Raw genomic sequence first — 18,399 nt, forward strand, 5'->3', positions numbered from 1 at the left:
TCTTACAGAAGGCATTTTTCCAACTGCATGAAAGGAATAATTCATAGCACAGCTACATAAAAATGGTAATAGATTTTCGCGGCATAGCTAAGCTTTCTGCAGTTGCCAAATTATTTTAAGCAATTAATACAGATTAAATGATGTATTCTATTTTCTGTAGCATTTGATACTGCTAACAGAGATTTTGTAAACGCAAATCAACTTCTACAAATTTACTTGAGTTCACAACCTACAACCTGCCACTGCTATGCAGGTACACACATGCATAGGCCACGCGCTGAAGGCCCGTTGTGATACCACAACCAAGAGTTTTCACTCCACCTTGGTGAACGATTTTGAATCTTTGACGAAACTCGCCAGGCACCTATGGTTTAAATCTCCCGATTTGTCAGGGTCACTAAAGAAAGGAGATGGAACGCCAGCTCTTTAAATTTAGATACATTTTCTCAAAAACTTGCAAGTGACGATGGGCATACCCCGGAAGAATCTGCTTGGTCGTACCACCCTCGCAAGTTCGCCCGCTATACAGTTACCCTCTATAATCTATAAATGAGGTTTAGACTGTTATTTTTAGCCATCTATTGGAGATATCGACCGTAGTCGAGCATAATTTTTGAGCTAATTGTGGAGTATATTAGTTTTCTACCCATTCTTCCCTGCTTGGGATTTTCACTACAAGGTTTCTATCCGGAACCTGAACTATATTNGAAGTTAAAAAAACCAAAATAATCCTTTTATAAAATTAAGAGATGAAGAAAATAAAAAATTTTAATTAAATCGTTGAAATTTTATGAAAATTAAAAAATCTGCGTTTTATTTATTTGCCTCAGCTGCATGTTTAATTAAGGTAGGCTTGTATGATAATGATTTGGCACTTTTTCAAGCGGTGATTGGCATCAGAACCATGGTTTTTGTATGTGTCTTCCCTTTGCACTTCTTAAGGAATTGGGAAAAGAGCCATTTATATGTACTCAGTGTGTACATTTGTATGGTTCTATATTTCTCACTAAGACATAATTTTTAAGGGACTATTTATTTTTATTATTTACTAAAATATAAATATTATGTAATGTCTACCACCCTACTATTATGGGATCTTACGAAATTATAAGCGATGTTTAAAATTGCGGTATCCAAACATACGAACCAAATGTTCGATTTGATTTTTCGAAAGCCCATTTTAAAAATTTGTATAAAAAATTGTATTAAATCGTGTGGCCTGTATACAAAGAAGAAATTGAGCACATTTTATTTTACAATATACTCGGCTGAATAATTTGAAAAGTATGCATTTGCTTGCTCGGCTTAACACGGTTTTCGAATTATGCTGAATGAAATCAATACATACCCTAGTGATATTTCTCGATGATGTATTAGTTTATCTGAATTCCTCTAAGCGATCTTTTAGATATAACCCTGATCAGAACCTTACTTCTTTTCTTGTAAATTGTGATGATTATCTCTAATGAGCCGTTAAGAGCTTTATTTAATTTGCCTCTTACAGAAGGCATTTTTCCAACTGCATGAAAGGAATAATTCATAGCACAGCTACATAAAAATGGTAATAGATTTTCGCGGCATAGCTAAGCTTTCTGCAGTTGCCAAATTATTTTAAGCAATTAATACAGAAATACGCCAGCTCTTTAAATTTAGATACATTTTCTCAAAAACTTGCAAGTGACGATGGGCATACCCCGGAAGAATCTGCTTGGTCGTACCACCCTCGCAAGTTCGCCCGCTATACAGTTACCCTCTATAATCTATAAATGAGGTTTAGACTGTTATTTTTAGCCATCTGTTGCAGATATCGACGGTAGTCGAGCATAATTTTTGAGCTAATTGTGGAGTATATTAGTTTTCTACNCGATGGGCATACCCCGGAAGAATCTGCTTGGTCGTACCACCCTCGCAAGTTCGCCCGCTATACAGTTACCCTCTATAATCTATAAATGAGGTTTAGACTGTTATTTTTAGCCATCTGTTGCAGATATCGACGGTAGTCGAGCATAATTTTTGAGCTAATTGTGGAGTATATTAGTTTTCTACCCATTCTTCCCTGCTTGGGATTTTCACTACAAGGTTTCTATCCGGAACCTGAACTATATTTTACAGGACACAGGAATGACCCTGCACCCCGATTCCCATTATCCTGTCTCTCTTCACTGAAGTGCAGCGAGAGATCCCGTCTGCTGAGCCACTAGATCTATGTAGTGGCTGAAGATTCAAAAAGATATTTAAAACATCATTTGTTTGAATTTTGNATTGGAGATATCGACCGTAGTCGAGCATAATTTTTGAGCTAATTGTGGAGTATATTAGTTTTCTACCCATTCTTCCCTGCTTGGGATTTTCACTACAAGGTTTCTATCCGGAACCTGAACTATATTTTACAGGACACAGGAATGACCCTGCACCCCGATTCCCATTATCCTGTCTCTCTTCACTGAAGTGCAGCGAGAGATCCCGTCTGCTGAGCCACTAGATCTATGTAGTGGCTGAAGATTCAAAAAGATATTTAAAACATCATTTGTTTGAATTTTGCTTTATTATTAAAGCTTCAGAGTAGCAAGTTAAGTTCAGGTGGAGTCCGTAGCGGCCACTTGTATCTTCTTGTAAAGAGAACAAGTTTCAATTTCCACGAATTGACGCAGAGACAACATAGCTTGGACCATAGTAACACTTTCCATAGTGCCCTATGCATCAAGTCGCACAGAGTTTGTGAAAATTTGCCCCTATGCGAGGCGGCTACGTTATCCTCATTAGCGACAACCTTGGCACTTCTCGATGTCATCCCTCGAAAGAGAGAGTTTATGGTTAAGTTCCAAGGGAATGGTGAGAGCACGTGACCCTGCGGTGTCCTAGTGTCTCATATCTTGAAGCCGAGTTCTCACCAACGTTTGCCGTGATCGCCCTGCACAAGCTCATCTGTCATATAAACTCCATCAGAGAATCGTCCTCCTACAGTTCCCTCAAGGCCAGTGTGGTTGCCTCTGAATTAAGTTGTGAGATGTTCCCTCAATGTCTAGTAAGGCTACAAGACAATAGTCCTTGTTACTGAAGCACTTTTCGATTAACCTGGCCAGCTGCCCTTCGGATAAGCACGTTGACAGTAGCCAACTGTCAATAGTGAATGCCAATTCACAAAGGTCCCAAGCGTCGCAGCCAGTTGCGCGGGTACAATGCCATCCGGCCCGCTGCTTTTTAGGGCTTCAAGCTTTGAATCGCCCAAGTAATCCTCTCCATGTAACATGTACGTTTACTACCCCACTCGAAGGAGCGTGTCGAGAGCGCCCTGTATTTAAAATCTCTAGAAAATACGTGTACAGGAGCAGTTCTACTGTTTCCATTCCTGCTGTGGGCCAGGAAAGGTTTTGTTTCTGCATAAACCCGATCAAGTTCGTAGATCTCGACAGAATTTTTCTCAATCTGGCAGTCTCGAAAGTATCCTCGTTGCCACTACCGAAGTCCCTCCAGGAAGATCTCTTTGCTTCCTGCAAAGCCTTCCGGTACGCATACAAAAACCGCTTATATTTTTGCCTCTTACATTCGAGGCTCAGCCTTCTTGCCTTAGTAGTGCTGGGCTTACTAGGTGCTTGATATGGAGCTTTCTTTCCAAAGTGTATTCCTCAGGCTCTTTCGAACTTGCGGTGCAGTTAGAGAAAAGTCTATAATTGTCTTAATCCGAAGATGCATTCCCGGGTACATATGTACCACCAGCGACCTTTAAACCGTTGTATGTGTTTAACTAAATAAGTTACCAACTTGTCGAAATAAAATTTCGGGTTTAGGAAAACAAAGTAATTTTGCGTCCGATAACCATCTTCCTTTTTGAAGTCGGTTAAAAAGAGGAAAAGTAGAGAAAAGAATAAAACAAAATTCAATAAATAAATTTATTTATGTATAAAATATTAATTGCGGTATTTGAAATCACACCACAACGGAATTTTTTAATAAATATAAAATAAATAATATGAGTATTTGTTTGAAAAAAAAACTTAATGAAATTAAATGAATTGGCCTAGAGCGCCATCTAGCGCAAAGCTAATAACAAACGAACTTAAAAATTTAGTCCTCGTATCAAAAAACGCTTTTATAAGTATTTTATAAGAATATTTTTCAATAACTTAACCTAATTAAACGATAAATTGTGTGCAAGGATTCAGTTAAGGATATCTTCCTTATTTTAGCTAAACTCGGAAAAACTCATTAACGTAGTATTATTGACATCCAAAACGATCACTTGCTTTTGATTTTACCGCATACCGAACCACCAAGTTTGATTTTGTCGCATATTGTAATTCTACTTGACTTCTAAACTGCCAGCATTAAATTAAAGTTTTACTCAAGTTCATTAGAGCGCTCTGTTTCTGTGGTAGTAAATTTATACATACGCACTTACCCTTTACAAAAATGAAAAACAAACGGAATTTGCAAGCCAATTGAGATTCATTAGGTTTAGAGCTTAGAAAACTTTTAATCAGTAGCTGATTTTTATCACGTGGCAAAACTTTGCATTAAAGTAGTCAATCACTATGCTAAAAGGTAAATGTTTGATAATGAATTTTGCTAATTAAAAAAACTTCAAACACCTTGGCCATTGGAAGTTGCTTAGCCATGTAATGTCAGTGCTTTAGAAATGTCCATCTCACTCGAAAATTGTGTGAACTTGCAATAAGGTTAATTGTGAAAAGAAGTTTCCTATTTAATCTTTAACCTTTGCGAATGCGAGGAAATTACTTTGCAAACTGGTTTAATGAAAAATGTTTAACAACATTTACAAGCAACATCTTTGTTGCTCTAAATTTAGATTATTAAAAATTCTTTGCAAAAAGTTTCCAGTAAGTTGCCAAAGTACCTACGCTGACGACGTTGAAGTGATTCAAATTAAAATTAGGAAAACTTGCGCTTTCGCTGATTGTTTGCGTTTGTTTATTGCGTTAATTGTAGGGACACTAAAATGTACAGCTTATTAAAGCTAAAAAGTTTTTAAAAAATTTTATTTTTCCTTCCTGTTGCAATGCTGATTTTATAGAAAAATGCCACTGGAGATGGTTGAAAAAGGGCAATTAAAAAGTTTCGACTCAACAGCCAGAGTGAAGGCAAAATATCAAGTGTTTGTATGTGCGCAAAACATTGTACAGTAGATGCGTTTGATTTTAAGGACTAACCTTTTGTAAAGCCGAAATATGCAACGTATTAGGTAAACGAAGAAATATGCAAGAAATTTTGTAATTATTAGATGCAATAAGGTTAATTTTTTTTTAATAAAACGTAATTTATTTTCTTGTTATCAAAATCTGAAGAGTTATGCATTTGATTATACTAGAAAAACTGACTGTTATTCTCAAAGCGGTGGGGTGCTTTTATGTAAGGGGGCACTAATAGAGGACCGTTTTAATAAGCGAAGTGCTTGAGAACAGTGTTGCCACTTTACCAGAATTGTGGTATATCTACAACATTTTCGGTCATTCTTCACTTCTACCACAGCTGCCACATATTTGAATAATCTACCATAATTTTACTTAAAAAAGATTATTAACCTAATTAGCCAAAATGTTGCTTTCATAAAAGTTAAACAGCAAATTTTCTCTTCAATATAAATTCAAAAGTCATGAAAATTTATTGCGAATAGTGGGTTAGTTGAAGGGCTGAAGGTGCTGCCAAGCACTTCAAAATTTCTATTGCGTACATGAAGAATAAGCCGCATACAACAACGCCTGAGGCATTTCTATAAAAGTTGAGCGAGTGCAGTGAAGTTTTCAGGGTGTTTAAATTTTCATAAAAATTTTGGTATTATGATTTATGGAGATTTCGTTTCTTTCAAAAAACGTTTGTAACCTATGGCCTACTAAGTCTTCATCTCCAAGCCTAAACAGTTTTCAAAAAAGTTGAAACAATGGCTACAATAAATATCTGAGCGAAAGTAACGGTTAAGACATATATAGTTACATGTCATGAGAAATATTTTCATAGAAAATTTTAACCCATTAGCTCGCGCCTAAGGGGCTCGTTTTGATCTATACTTTACAAAACCCCTTAAAAAGCAAATTTTGAAATTCGTTAAAGGGTTGATATGTTCCAGAAAAATTATTCTGCGGAAAGTTATTCTTGGTGTCTTATCAGGCAAAAACTTAATGTCATCAACGTTAAACTCTCTGAAAAATTAAATAAAAAAAGAATTTTGACAAGAAGGAATAACAGCCAAACTCATAAAAAAATGTTGCTAAAAAAGCTATGTTTTTATTTTTCTGCTTCGAAATAAATACTAAGCAAGTATTATTGCGCTATATGCCAGGCTATCAGTAACGTCTTACGCAAAATTCATTTCATTAAAGGAATTAAACTAAACATATTCAAACGTTTCCTCCTTTTACTAAATACTATAGTACAATAATTCTTATCGTTTTAACTTAAAACTTTTAAGCACAAATACATATCGCTGGTCCTATGCAATAACGGCACAATTGAAAATTGGAAAAATAAAAACTGTTACTGCTGTTAGGTTCCTTGTCTAACCAACCCGTACTAAAGTAAACAGTAAGGATTGCATGTGGTGTTAGTTTGGCTTCTCTAGGAATTTTTAGGTTGATGACTTGACATTTTTTCTTAGTATAAATTTCTAAAGCAGCGAAAAAAATTGAATTTTTCCTATGTATACAAATTTTTATTAAAATCGGGTTTTTTTTTGTTCCTTCTTGGCATAGATTTTTATTTTAATTTTTAGAGACTTTGGTGACATTAAGATTTTTCCCGAGTAGACCCTCAGTAAAATTTTCCGAAGAATAAATCTCTGGAGAATTGTTTAATTCTTTCAGGGCCTTCGAAATTTGCATTTTGAGGGGTATTTTAAATTATGGGTCAAAACGACCGTCTCAGGCGGTTCTAATGGGTTAAAATAATCTACGAAAATATTTGCCATGCAAATTTACTATATGATTATTAACCTTTAATTTCGCTGAGATATTTATTTTAGCCATTTTTTCCAGTTTTTTGAAAACTACTTAGGCCGTGGCATGTAAATTTTAGTAGGCTATTAGACTGAAGTGACAACACTGTAACCATAGCGTATGGGTTATATTCAAACGGCAATTCTAGTAAAGATAGTTGAAAGCCTAAAAGCTCAGTTAGTCTAGACTTAATTTTCGAAACTTAACTTGTTATGTTTATGAGAAACTGTGTTGGTGGTTAGTTAACACTTAACTTACCGCAAGAAACTCAGCAACCTGTTGGTTTTAAATTCTTAAATTACGGCCTTACGGAAATTGAGAGCGGTGAGAGAATCAGGCTTGTCAGATTTTCGTTTTTGTATTTCCTAAAAATTATTGAATGCTATAATTTTTTCTTGCATGATTTTTTTGTATGTGGCATTATAAGCGGCGAATTGTCCCCCAGCTGCAAATGAAAATATCTTCGCTTCTGACTTAGTTAAGTTGACGTGTTGAGTAATCTTTCACTATTTCTTGAGGTAAGTTTAGTTAAGTCTAGACTAACTGAGCTTTGACCCTCTCCTCTCTAAGGCACGGTGTCTCTGTGGTGCAAATGAGCACAGTTTTCATCGCTTCCTACCAATTCCTACGTGCACAGCAAGTCAATGCCGCTTTCATATAGTATCGCTCTAATGTGCACCGTACCTAACAGATCTTTCAAGTGTGGTTAGAGGTGCGTACTAACACTCCGTGTAACCTGGGTTTGCTCTCTGGTCCTGGAAACATCTAAATTAGAAAAAGTTTTTTCTAACAGCGATCGGCCTTAACCAGGCAATGCTAAATCTGAAAGAGAAGCTCGGCCAAACACTTAGTAAAAGTGTAAGGGCCAAACTTTATTACTCGAAGGATGTTTAGTACTCATTTTTTCAACGATATATTACAGTTTGATAGAGTCATAAATTAAAAAGATATAAACAAATTTTGGTCTTGGTCGTTCTTAGGACTCACCAAAAACAACAATTTGCGAAAAAAAAATGAAAAACTAATAACGTATAAACATATGCATCATTTAGCGGGTCTAAAATAATCGACGTGTCGTCATTTAGCATCGACTATAATGAATTGNTGAAAAACTAATAACGTATAAACATATGCATCATTTAGTAGGTCTAAAATAATCGACGTGTCGTCATTTAGCATCGACTATAATGAATTGACGAAACGTCGATAGTCGTATGGTCGATTTCATGTAACCTATTCAAAGGTGATTCAAAGGTTTTCCCAAGTTATGCCTCAGATATTACGCCCATAACCATCTCTGGCCTTCACGTTTTCGTTACAAATTCTAGAGTCTCAAAAATACTCCAATAACTTTCCTACTAGCCCCATCCATTTATACGCTACACCAAAATATAGTAAACATATGTATGTGCATATAAATTTGAATCTCAAACCCACTAAGCTTGAAAAAGGACTCCAAACTCCGTTTAGATAAAAAATAAAAATTCTCTGCTTTCGGTTTGCGTTGACCACAACGAGATTTGCGGTACATAATAAGTACAGATATGTTTTCGTGCACGCAAAAATGACATTAATTTGACATTTAAGTAACTCGCAAAACAATTAACTTAATTGAGTGAACATGCACATATTTGCACACATAAATAAATTCGTAATTATGCTTAAAGTTTCGGAGCTTACCACTTGACCACCACGGATACACAGCTTGCTCACTTCACTGCTTCAATGGCATTTCGCTGCGTTTTGCTGCGTTCCAGCTCTTAATTTTGGTCACTATTTTTTGAGGGGAAAAGCTAAACACTNGCCACCACGGACACAGCTTGCTCACTTCACTGCTTCAATGGCATTTCGCTGCGTTTTGCTGTGCTCCAGCTCTTAATTTTGGTCACTATTTTTTGAGGGGAAAAGCTAAACACTGTAACAATTGAATATAACTAGAATGAAAAGAACATAAACAGTATGAGTGGTTTCAGCATTTGATGGGTGCTTAGGTTTTTAAAGGGTGAAGACCTACTAAACGCTGCGATTTTTAGTCATATTGCGCATACAAAAGTATTTACAGCTGTGTTTTTTAAATAAAAGGGTCCTTTATAGATTTTGCAAAAAAAAAATAATTTCGGTTAATTTTCCTCCTCAAAAATCGAGTAGACCCGGAACTGATGACTAGGACGGCCATTCATTCGACCAACTCTATACGGTATTAAAAATATGAAACATTTTTTTTTTTTTTGGTACGAGGTNCCGGAACTGATGACTAGGACGGCCATTCATTCGACCAACTCTATACGGTATTAAAAATATGAAACATTTTTTTTTTTTTTGGTACGAGGTTATAATAATTTTATTTGTTTAAATTCTTGCTAGATTCTATAGATAGTTTTTAATTAAGGAGTCCTCGGCATTAGTGCTGCATTACATAACACTGGACATTCTAAATTTTTTGAAAGTTTCTAGGTATTATGCGAATCACTGCGTTCCACTAAAAAAGCTCCAACCTGTTCTTTCTCTACACACATTCCCACACGGGTTGACTGGATAGGGTGAGGTAGCTGGCAGGAAGAAACAATGAGTGAGTCGAAATTTCAGAAAAGGTTTAGCTGTGGGCTCTTCTGCTATGTGATCTGTAGTCTCTAGACTTCCGTAAGGTGTTTCAGGCAGAAAGAAGCACTAGAACACTTTTCAAATTTAGTTTGAAGACAAACAGCAGAAATGGGCGTCAACACAGGGGACGCCCCCCGACCATCTGTACACTGAGAGAAATAATGCATAGTGAAAATTAATTTTTTATATTTTATTATCGTTGAAAAATGTTCCTATTTAAAAATAATAATCCCCAGCATGCGGAGCGGTGACAACACACACATACATAGATAGTACATGTTTATACATACAAATCGCGTGCTGTGGTGTTGATGTAAATTCCATATGTGCAAGCACATTTATATGTCTGGCTGTGGATGAGTGTGCAAGGATGCTTGCCACAACCCTGCAGTGAAAAGGCAAACCAGTCAGTAAAAATACCAGTTCATTAACTAGAATGTGCTAAAGTGATGGCCTGCCAGTTTGACAATTTCGAAGAACTTAAGCGTTCAGCGACACCTGCCTTTGAATTGCCAAAACCAAACATAAACGCAATTAATTGCTTTTCTTACAAATGTCGTCTGTGGTGTCGCGTAAAGACTGGCGGTTCTAATGCTGAAATCGCAGGTTCGAGTCCGCTTGGTGGAGGTGGTTAAGATTTTTAAAATTAATTCAATGCGAGTCAATATAATTATTTCACTTTAAATATAAATAATAAATTTGAAAATCTGTTTTCATTGCAGAAAAAACATGCATATGGGAAGAAATACTTGTCCCATAAAACAAGATATTAATGAAAATATTTTGTTATTAAATTTAAAAACACAATAAAAACTCTAAATAAAAAAATTTATTAAAAACAAAAAAGGGGTTGAACCGCGGACCTCAGTAACACCACGCGAGTGCCTGCTCTGTCGGCCATTGCGCCTGTTGGAGCGCCGCGAGCAAAATGACATACTTATGCTTTTCACGGGTGAGAATTTGGCAAACGATCTAATCAATTGACATCTCGTAGGATATCGCCTTGTTAAAAATACCAGTCTTTAACATTGAAAATAGATGGAAAAAATCACTATAAACAATTTTGGATACCAAATTACTATCACTTTGCGTGACCAACTGAACCTTCTTGGTATTCTTATTTACAAGAACCTGACCAATCCCATCAGCGTTGCTCATCATTTGGACTCCTTTCGAAACCGGTAGTCGAACGTCTGAACTGAATGGAGGCAAGTGTGTCCTTTATCAACATTTAGGATGTGTATATAAAAATATTCTTTGAATCCATTCTTCCAACGTTTAATTTTAATTGACCTTTCGAGATCTTTATTAAGCATCGCAAAAAACCTTTGTGTTACCCGAACTAGCACAGTTTCCAGATACGCTCATTTGATCTTGCACAAAGGCTTTAGAAGCTTGGTTTATCTTATGCCTAACTATGGTTTGGTATTTGACTGGTCTTTGTCTTTTCTACTTCAATTGTAGAGTCAATGTAGTTATCCAATGTCGTAATAATGGGCATATCATAGTCGCCAGAGAACTCAATGCTTTTAAGTCATAAATAAATCCAATATAAACAGAGGCGGAGGCGTATGAGTAATTTTTTGCTTTTAAGAAAATTCAATAAAAATCAATAAAAGGAATTCGATCACATACTAGAAATCTTAACAATACCTGGATAACACTTGCATACACAAAGATGTGTTAGCTCAAAACAAGTATGTATTATAATTTGGAAGCCTTGAAAATCTCCTGTAAACACAAGATCATGCCTTCACAAAATTATGTTTATACCAAACTTAGATATGTACTATGCAAAAGATTAGCGCTAATTATTTTTGTAGGTAATTTACTTGTAATAACTCCATTTGCGCTAGCTATGAGTTTGACTTGCGCTTAACTATCAGCTGTGTACATTGCTCTTAGTATATGTATATACTTATGTAATTGGGTACATACATACATGTAACTGTGCTTCGCTAGCTCACGCTAAATAAACGCATTTAACCAGGTACGTAGCTGGATAAAGTTTCAGCTCTTGTATTTAGTTAGTACAGCATGTTTTTAATAGTTCGCTAAATTGTTCGGGCAAAATTATTTCATTGCGCTAACATGCATAATGAGAAAACATATTAGCAGCATGTATGTATAATATTACGGTACTTTGTAATTTATATAACAAATTAATTTACCAGCGTTTCGAGAGAAAATAGCTGACGGATATTCTAAGTTTTGCATAATACCTATCATGCGGCTTTGTAATTGCGTGGCTTATCTCCTTCTTTCGAAGACAAATTTTGTTTTTTTTTTAAGCAAAACAAGTGCTTTACCTGTTATATGTAGTTGCGCAAAATGCTATTCGATTTTGATATTTCGAACACAACGAAAGTGATTTTTGAAACAATGCTTTTTTTGTAATTGTACATTGGGCCTATTTTCTTTTAATATTTCAACTTTGTTTGTAACGAAACATGGAAGCTTGTACCAATCGCTGACGTTTTACCTCATGCCTTTACTGCAAAAATGTTAACTATTGAGAATTTTCCTTTATGAAAAAAAGCTGATTATTTTGCCTCCTATAGGAACTAACACAAATAAGAGAAAAATTTGTTCTATCTTTAAAGATAGCATTTAATAATTATTTTATGGTTTTTATTTTTTTTGCTCAGAAATAGTAAGGCTGGTTTACAGCAAAAATGTTCCACGGATGCCATTGTCTAATTCCCATATAGAAGTGCTCGCTCGAGATATTTTCAATTTACTGTTATTCAGCTTAAAAAAAATTGGTTCCATTGGCGGTAAACCATATATCCATCACTTTCCGATAGGACTTATAATTTTTGACAATCATTCTACTTTTCTACTAAACAAATTAAAGACAAAACAAACTTTAACAGAAGGAAAGTTAAAAAATAACAGGTTCTGTGCAAAATTTTTGCCGCCAAGCTAAAGCCTGTTCTGTTACAAAAAAATCAAGAATGATTAACTAATTTGTCAGAAACTGTAAGTCTTATCGGGAAGTGATGTACATTAGCGTGGGCCGAAAATCCGCTTTTTTAGAATTTTGATTGGTAATAGCAAAAATATAGTTCACTATGCTCTAAAAACAATCCGTGTGGAATATGACAATTTTTGGTCAATATCCTAGGCTCGCCCAAGTCCATCAAAGTTCAATATGCCCAAAAAATAAAAATTAATAAACAAATAAATTAATATTTTTTTTTACTAAAATTGCAATAATCTTCTAAAGTATTAGTCACACATAATTAGGTATATGGACCTTTTTTGTAGAGAATCGAAGTTAGCTAAGAAAAGTTTTTTTTAGTACTTGAACTTTGATGGACTTGGGCGAGCCTAGGATATTGACCAAAAACTTTCACATTTCAAAGAACCATATTTTTGATATTACCAATCAAAATTCTAAAAAAGCGGATTTTCGGCTCACGCTAGTGTACAAGTAATATTACTCATACGCCGCATCGTACATGGGCGCACACGTACAAGCTCGTAGATGGCGAGTGAGTAATATTTTCTATGTTAAAGTTTGAACTTTTTTTTCTTTCGTAGTGCAAACTTAAAAAAAAATCAAGTAAGAGCAGCGCTGTCTTCGGCTATGCCGAAGGCTTCATACCTTTCATGAACATCTGAAAAATTTTACTTTAACAGATTACTACATTTGAAAAAATTTATATATTTACATAATACATAGATAGAGGAGATACATATATTTATGAAAACCCATATCTAAACAATCAGTGGTATGGAGGATATACCTTATATAGCACCACTCTAGGTGGTGATCGGTATGTAACCCGGTAACACAATTTAATGGGTTTAGACTCCTACATAAAGGAGCCGTAATAACTGCAATCTGAACAATCAGAAGTTTAAGAGATAAAGTTTATACAGCATAGATTTTGACGATTTTCTCAGTAGACTTTGTATTATTATTTATATAAAAGCTTACGAAATTAATCTGTTTTAGCAGTCCAAATAAAGGAGTAAAAAGGAGTACAGTAAAATCCCATATCTGAACAATCAGTTATATGGAGGCAATATATAAGTTACAGTGACCCGATCTTTGTTAATTTTACTGTAAACTTTCTATTGGTAATTAGTGAAAATATTGCGAAATTTCATGTTTCTAGCTGCATATATGGAGAAGCTATAGCAAAGAATATCGAATCTGAACAAACAGTTGTATGGAGGCTTAAGGTTATAGCGACCCGATCTTCGCCATTTTCACTGTAAGTATTTTTTTGATAACGGGTGGAAATATTGCGAAATGTTATGTTCCCAGTTATAATGAAAATTCTCATAACTGAGCAGTCAGTTGTATTGTAGATATATGTTATAAAGACCCGATCTTTGTGTTTTCATTATAAGTATTCTGTTAACAATGAGTAAAAACGGCGCGAATTTTCATGTTCCTAGCTGCATAAATGGAGAAGTTATCGCAAAAAATCTCATATCTGAGCAATCAGTTGTATAGGAGCTATATGTTATAGTGGTCTGATTCGTCCGGTTCCGACAAATGATTAATACATAATAAAAATACATCCACCTGCCAAATTTCATCCGGATATCTCGAAAACTGAGAGACTAGATTGCATACAAATAGACGGACAAACAGACAGACAGACAGACATGGCTAAATCGACTCAGCTCGACGTTCTGATCATTTAAGTATACATTTTAATGGGTCTATCTCTTCTTATTCTGGTAGTTACAAACATCGGACCAAAGTTATAATACCATTTCACGATCATGAATGGTATAAAAATATCTTGGAAAGCTGACCCGATCGAGAAAAAGGATAGCAGATCCGTAATCTACGGCTCAAAATTAAGTTCACTTGTCTCGACGTTTTCTTTTTGTCATTTTTGCGTTCCTACTCTGTTATTATTGAGTTTTGTTTTTCCACTTAAAAATAATAATCATGTGTAAAATTTAAAGGGCCATACAGACGCAACCAACTGAAATGTGAGCGAAAAAATAAAATGCCAATATTAACCCCCTGCTGCATTCAAAGCCAATATTGTGATACCACCACATTGGTAATTTTTTCCCACCTATTCGTGTGCACGGCACTCAACTGCAAAACAGAAAAAACTAATGTAAAGCGCCAGCTATGTAAATATTTTGTGCCCATTTGAACTTGTTGTTGGTTAAGCATAGAGGAATTTTTAGTATTTCTAAATACTACTGAACAATGAAAAGCGCTTTTTTTTTCCTAGAAAACGATCATATCAGAGAATCGTATGGGTCTTAGTAGGAATAGAAGAAATAAATCTGAAAATTTGTTAAGGGTTCTGGAAATCTCTATTTGTCATTAATCAGTAAAGTTAGAGATGAATTTGAACGAAAAAAAGGCCCGTCTTCCGCAATCAGTTCGTGCGGGCTATACATTATACTAAACTGATCTTGATGATTTTAATTATGAACTTATAATACGTAAACAAGGATACACAACTTCTGTCCTTTAGCCACTGAAATGGAAGAGATTTTTTATAAAAACTCATATCTAAAGCCATAAACAGTTTTATCAGCGGAGCTTTGGTGACTGATTAGTATTAAAATGGCTCACAACATTTCAACGTCCTAGATATCAAAATTAAGCTTTTGCAAAACAACTTCTAATATCTGAGCAATCAGCTATGTGAGAGCTATAAGTTATAGCCATAGTTTTGTAAGTTTACCTCTTATAACTGGTTGGTACATAGCTCACCATAGCTCCATATTTTTGGCTTCTAAATAAACCAGTTACTTATATTGCAAAAAGGTATATCTGAATAATCTGGTACTCGGTATATACCGTTTAGAAAACTTATCTTAATGATTTTCTCGATTTCCCTCATATCAGAACAATCAGTTATATGGAAGCTAAATATGTACCTGTATGTGATATTGATCCTTTCTTAGCTATTTTAACTTTTAGATATATGTTTCTGATATATGCCAATGGTGCTAGGCTCGATGTTTCTAGATGCTAAAGTGGAAGAGTTATAACGTAAAATCTCATATACGAGCAACCAGTTTTATTACAGCCAGATATATGTATGTATAAATGTATGTTATAGTGATCAGATTTTGCTGGTTCTGACAAACGATTAATAAAATATAAAAAATACGCCCACATACCAAATTTGATATTATAAACAAAAAATGCCTTCGAGTATTATATATAGGGAACAAATTTTTAAATAGGTGGCAGCCCTACTAAAAAAGGTTTATTGCACATCCGGAGGCCATACCGAATGACAAGGGACCCAATTTTTTAATACAATGAACTCTACCGATTTTATAATTATATATAGCTGGCAACCCTATTAAAAGAAATAATACATTTTTGCACACAATTTTTTTTAAACTGCATGAGCTATGAAAATCTGAAGTCGTTGACAAAAAAATCCTTTACGTATTATACGTAAGGTAGCAGTTTTTAAATCGGTGGCAATCCCACCAAAAAAATAAAAGTTTATTGCACATTCGGAGACCATATTCTTCCACCTGGTATCTCTGTTTTTAGTCCGACGAACGGTGAAGATCTTATAGTTTTTTAGACAGGTGACGACCCAATAGAAATTCTAAGTTCTAAAGACAATTGTCGTATCGATACAGACTATTTATATTAAGAAACATCTCGTCCAAATCCGGTCAGGAGTTTTCGAGATTAGTGTGGGCAAGAAATCTCGACTTTGCTTTACCATGTAGGCATTTAAACATTAACCTACATTTATGGACTAACCTCTAAGTTTACAGAATGAAGCACATTTGAAAAAAGATGAAAATAATTAATTAAATTGCTTATCATTTTTCAAATCCATATCGATTTTAACAATTATAACATATTTGTATTAAATCTGACAAAAAATAACAACTATTATTATTAAAACTAATATGTATGTAACTCTATCTAACTTGTTTTTAATTCGATCTACGAAACATAGTACTTATAAATATTAACCACTGCTTTAATAACACAACGGACGCTTAAGTACATAATTTTGGGTATTTATTGCATCATTAATAAGCAGTTCAAAAGCTAAGTTACTTCTCTTGATTAGTGGTTTCCTAAGCGCTTTTGAATCAATATGAAAACGGTAAAATTGGGCTGCTTACGGCTATTAACAGCAGACAGCTGTTAGATTTGTTTGGGTAGTAATATTGATTTACATATAAACGAAAATTACCAGCAATTACGTTATAATATCAAAATTTGTTTACATAAAATACTAATTTATATACTTATGTAGTAGTTGCTAAGAACATACAAAACCACATGCCGTATCAATACGCTTTTATTCACTAATAAGCCTATAAATTCATCAATATGTATCTAGGAAACCTGAAGAACAACATTATCGAAATGACGAACGACGCCTTCCAAGAGCGACACAATCAATTCATCGATTCGATATTCTCGCGCATCAATCGGATTGTAGCCAACAATTACGATCCCTTTGTAGTGCGCTTGCATGCCAGAGCGGCGACCAAGAAAGTGACGACAGCAGGCAGCACAGCGGGAGGGCATACGACCGGGTCAACAAAAGCCAAACCAGCAAAATCGGCAACAAAAACTAAATTGTAAGTACTTGGGAGGGTAACATTTTGAGTTAAACAGCTTAATTGAATTACCACAGGTGTGCGATTATTTGCAGGTGTGTATATGTGTGCATAATTTGAATGAAGTGTCCTATGGAATGCAAGTCGCTTTTCGAGAGTCTAGTCGCATTGAAAAATGCATAGCATTGCTTAAAATTTCCATTCGACTAGTGTATTAAAACGGGGAAACATGGCAGCACTGGATTGTTTTCGACGAATTTTGTCGTCTACTTATTTCTGCACGACAGTAGCAAATGCCAGTGTTGTCGAGTAGTGCAATTTAGTCTTATTCGCAACTTGTGCAATGAGAGCCAATTGAACGAAAAAGGATCAGTCCAGCGCCTTAGACTTGGCATTAGGGCTGTGTCGGAGCCACAGCCGCTAAACTTAAATGTAGAATACGTGGTATTATTATAATCACATTCAAGTTAAAAGCGGTACATGAAATGTTCGTTTTGATTACATTGAATTTAGAATTAATAAGTCAATATGAATTGCAAAATATTAATAATTAGCAATAGAGAAGCAGATCCACATCAACTTTATTCATATGTGCCATCGGCTTATACTTCGATTCAGTTTTATTTCCTTTCATACTGCAGATTTTTGTATTGCTTTTTATATTAGCCTAGTACCACGTATTAAAATTTTTCTTCGTGTTCGTGCTCGTGTTCACATAATCTTCTTCTTCGAATTTGTGCATAAGTTAGCTAAGACTTCTGAAACAGCTGGCAACCCTCATAAATACAGTTCAGAAGTAAAGTCTTTTTAAACCAATTTCATTTGATACCCATATTTTTGAATTTTAAATTATTAAATAATTTAGGTTTACTTTTTTAACAGGTGGCAAACCTCTTTAATATTATAATTATTCAAACTAAGGATATCTTCATTCACGTCATAATTTAATAACTCATTTAACTTACTTAGTAATCTGAAATACATTTTTGGACAGGCAGCAACCCTCTTCCAACACCTCAAAAATATTCTTGATGTTTAAACTAAAGACATGTTAAAACTCTTTCGTTCAACAGCGAAATTTTTACACTTCATACAAATTTTGGAAAAGTTAGCTAAATTCGACATTTTCAGTAGGTGGCAACCCACTTCAAAATATTTTCAAACTGCTACTTTATGAGCCCCCTTTCGTTTGGCACCCATATGTTGGAACATTTGTTTTTTAATTAAATTAATTAATTTAGATTTAATTTGATTTTCTGAACATGTGACAACCCTCCTAAAGTTAAGTTAAGAAAAAAATATTTTC

General features: G+C 34.8%; 1 protein-coding gene across 5 annotated transcripts in view; it reads left to right on the plus strand.

The window, feature by feature from the left end:
- The window catches only part of ect (ectodermal), a 27,601-nt gene that overhangs the window by 6,265 nt on the left and 2,937 nt on the right, over nucleotides 1-18,399 (plus strand). For all 5 annotated transcript variants that reach the window (XM_017627353.1, XM_017627354.1, XM_017627356.1 and 2 more), the window contains one exon: nucleotides 16,871-17,114. In XM_017627353.1, the coding sequence (XP_017482842.1) occupies nucleotides 16,871-17,114 (244 nt within the window). The remainder of the gene's footprint in view (nucleotides 1-16,870; nucleotides 17,115-18,399) is intronic.

The sequence above is a fragment of the Rhagoletis zephyria genome, unplaced genomic scaffold (genome assembly GCF_001687245.7).
Source record: "Rhagoletis zephyria isolate East Lansing unplaced genomic scaffold, Rhagoletis_zephyria_1.1 Rzeph_scaffold_05194, whole genome shotgun sequence".
In the NCBI taxonomy this organism is placed as follows: Eukaryota; Metazoa; Arthropoda; class Insecta; order Diptera; family Tephritidae; genus Rhagoletis; species Rhagoletis zephyria.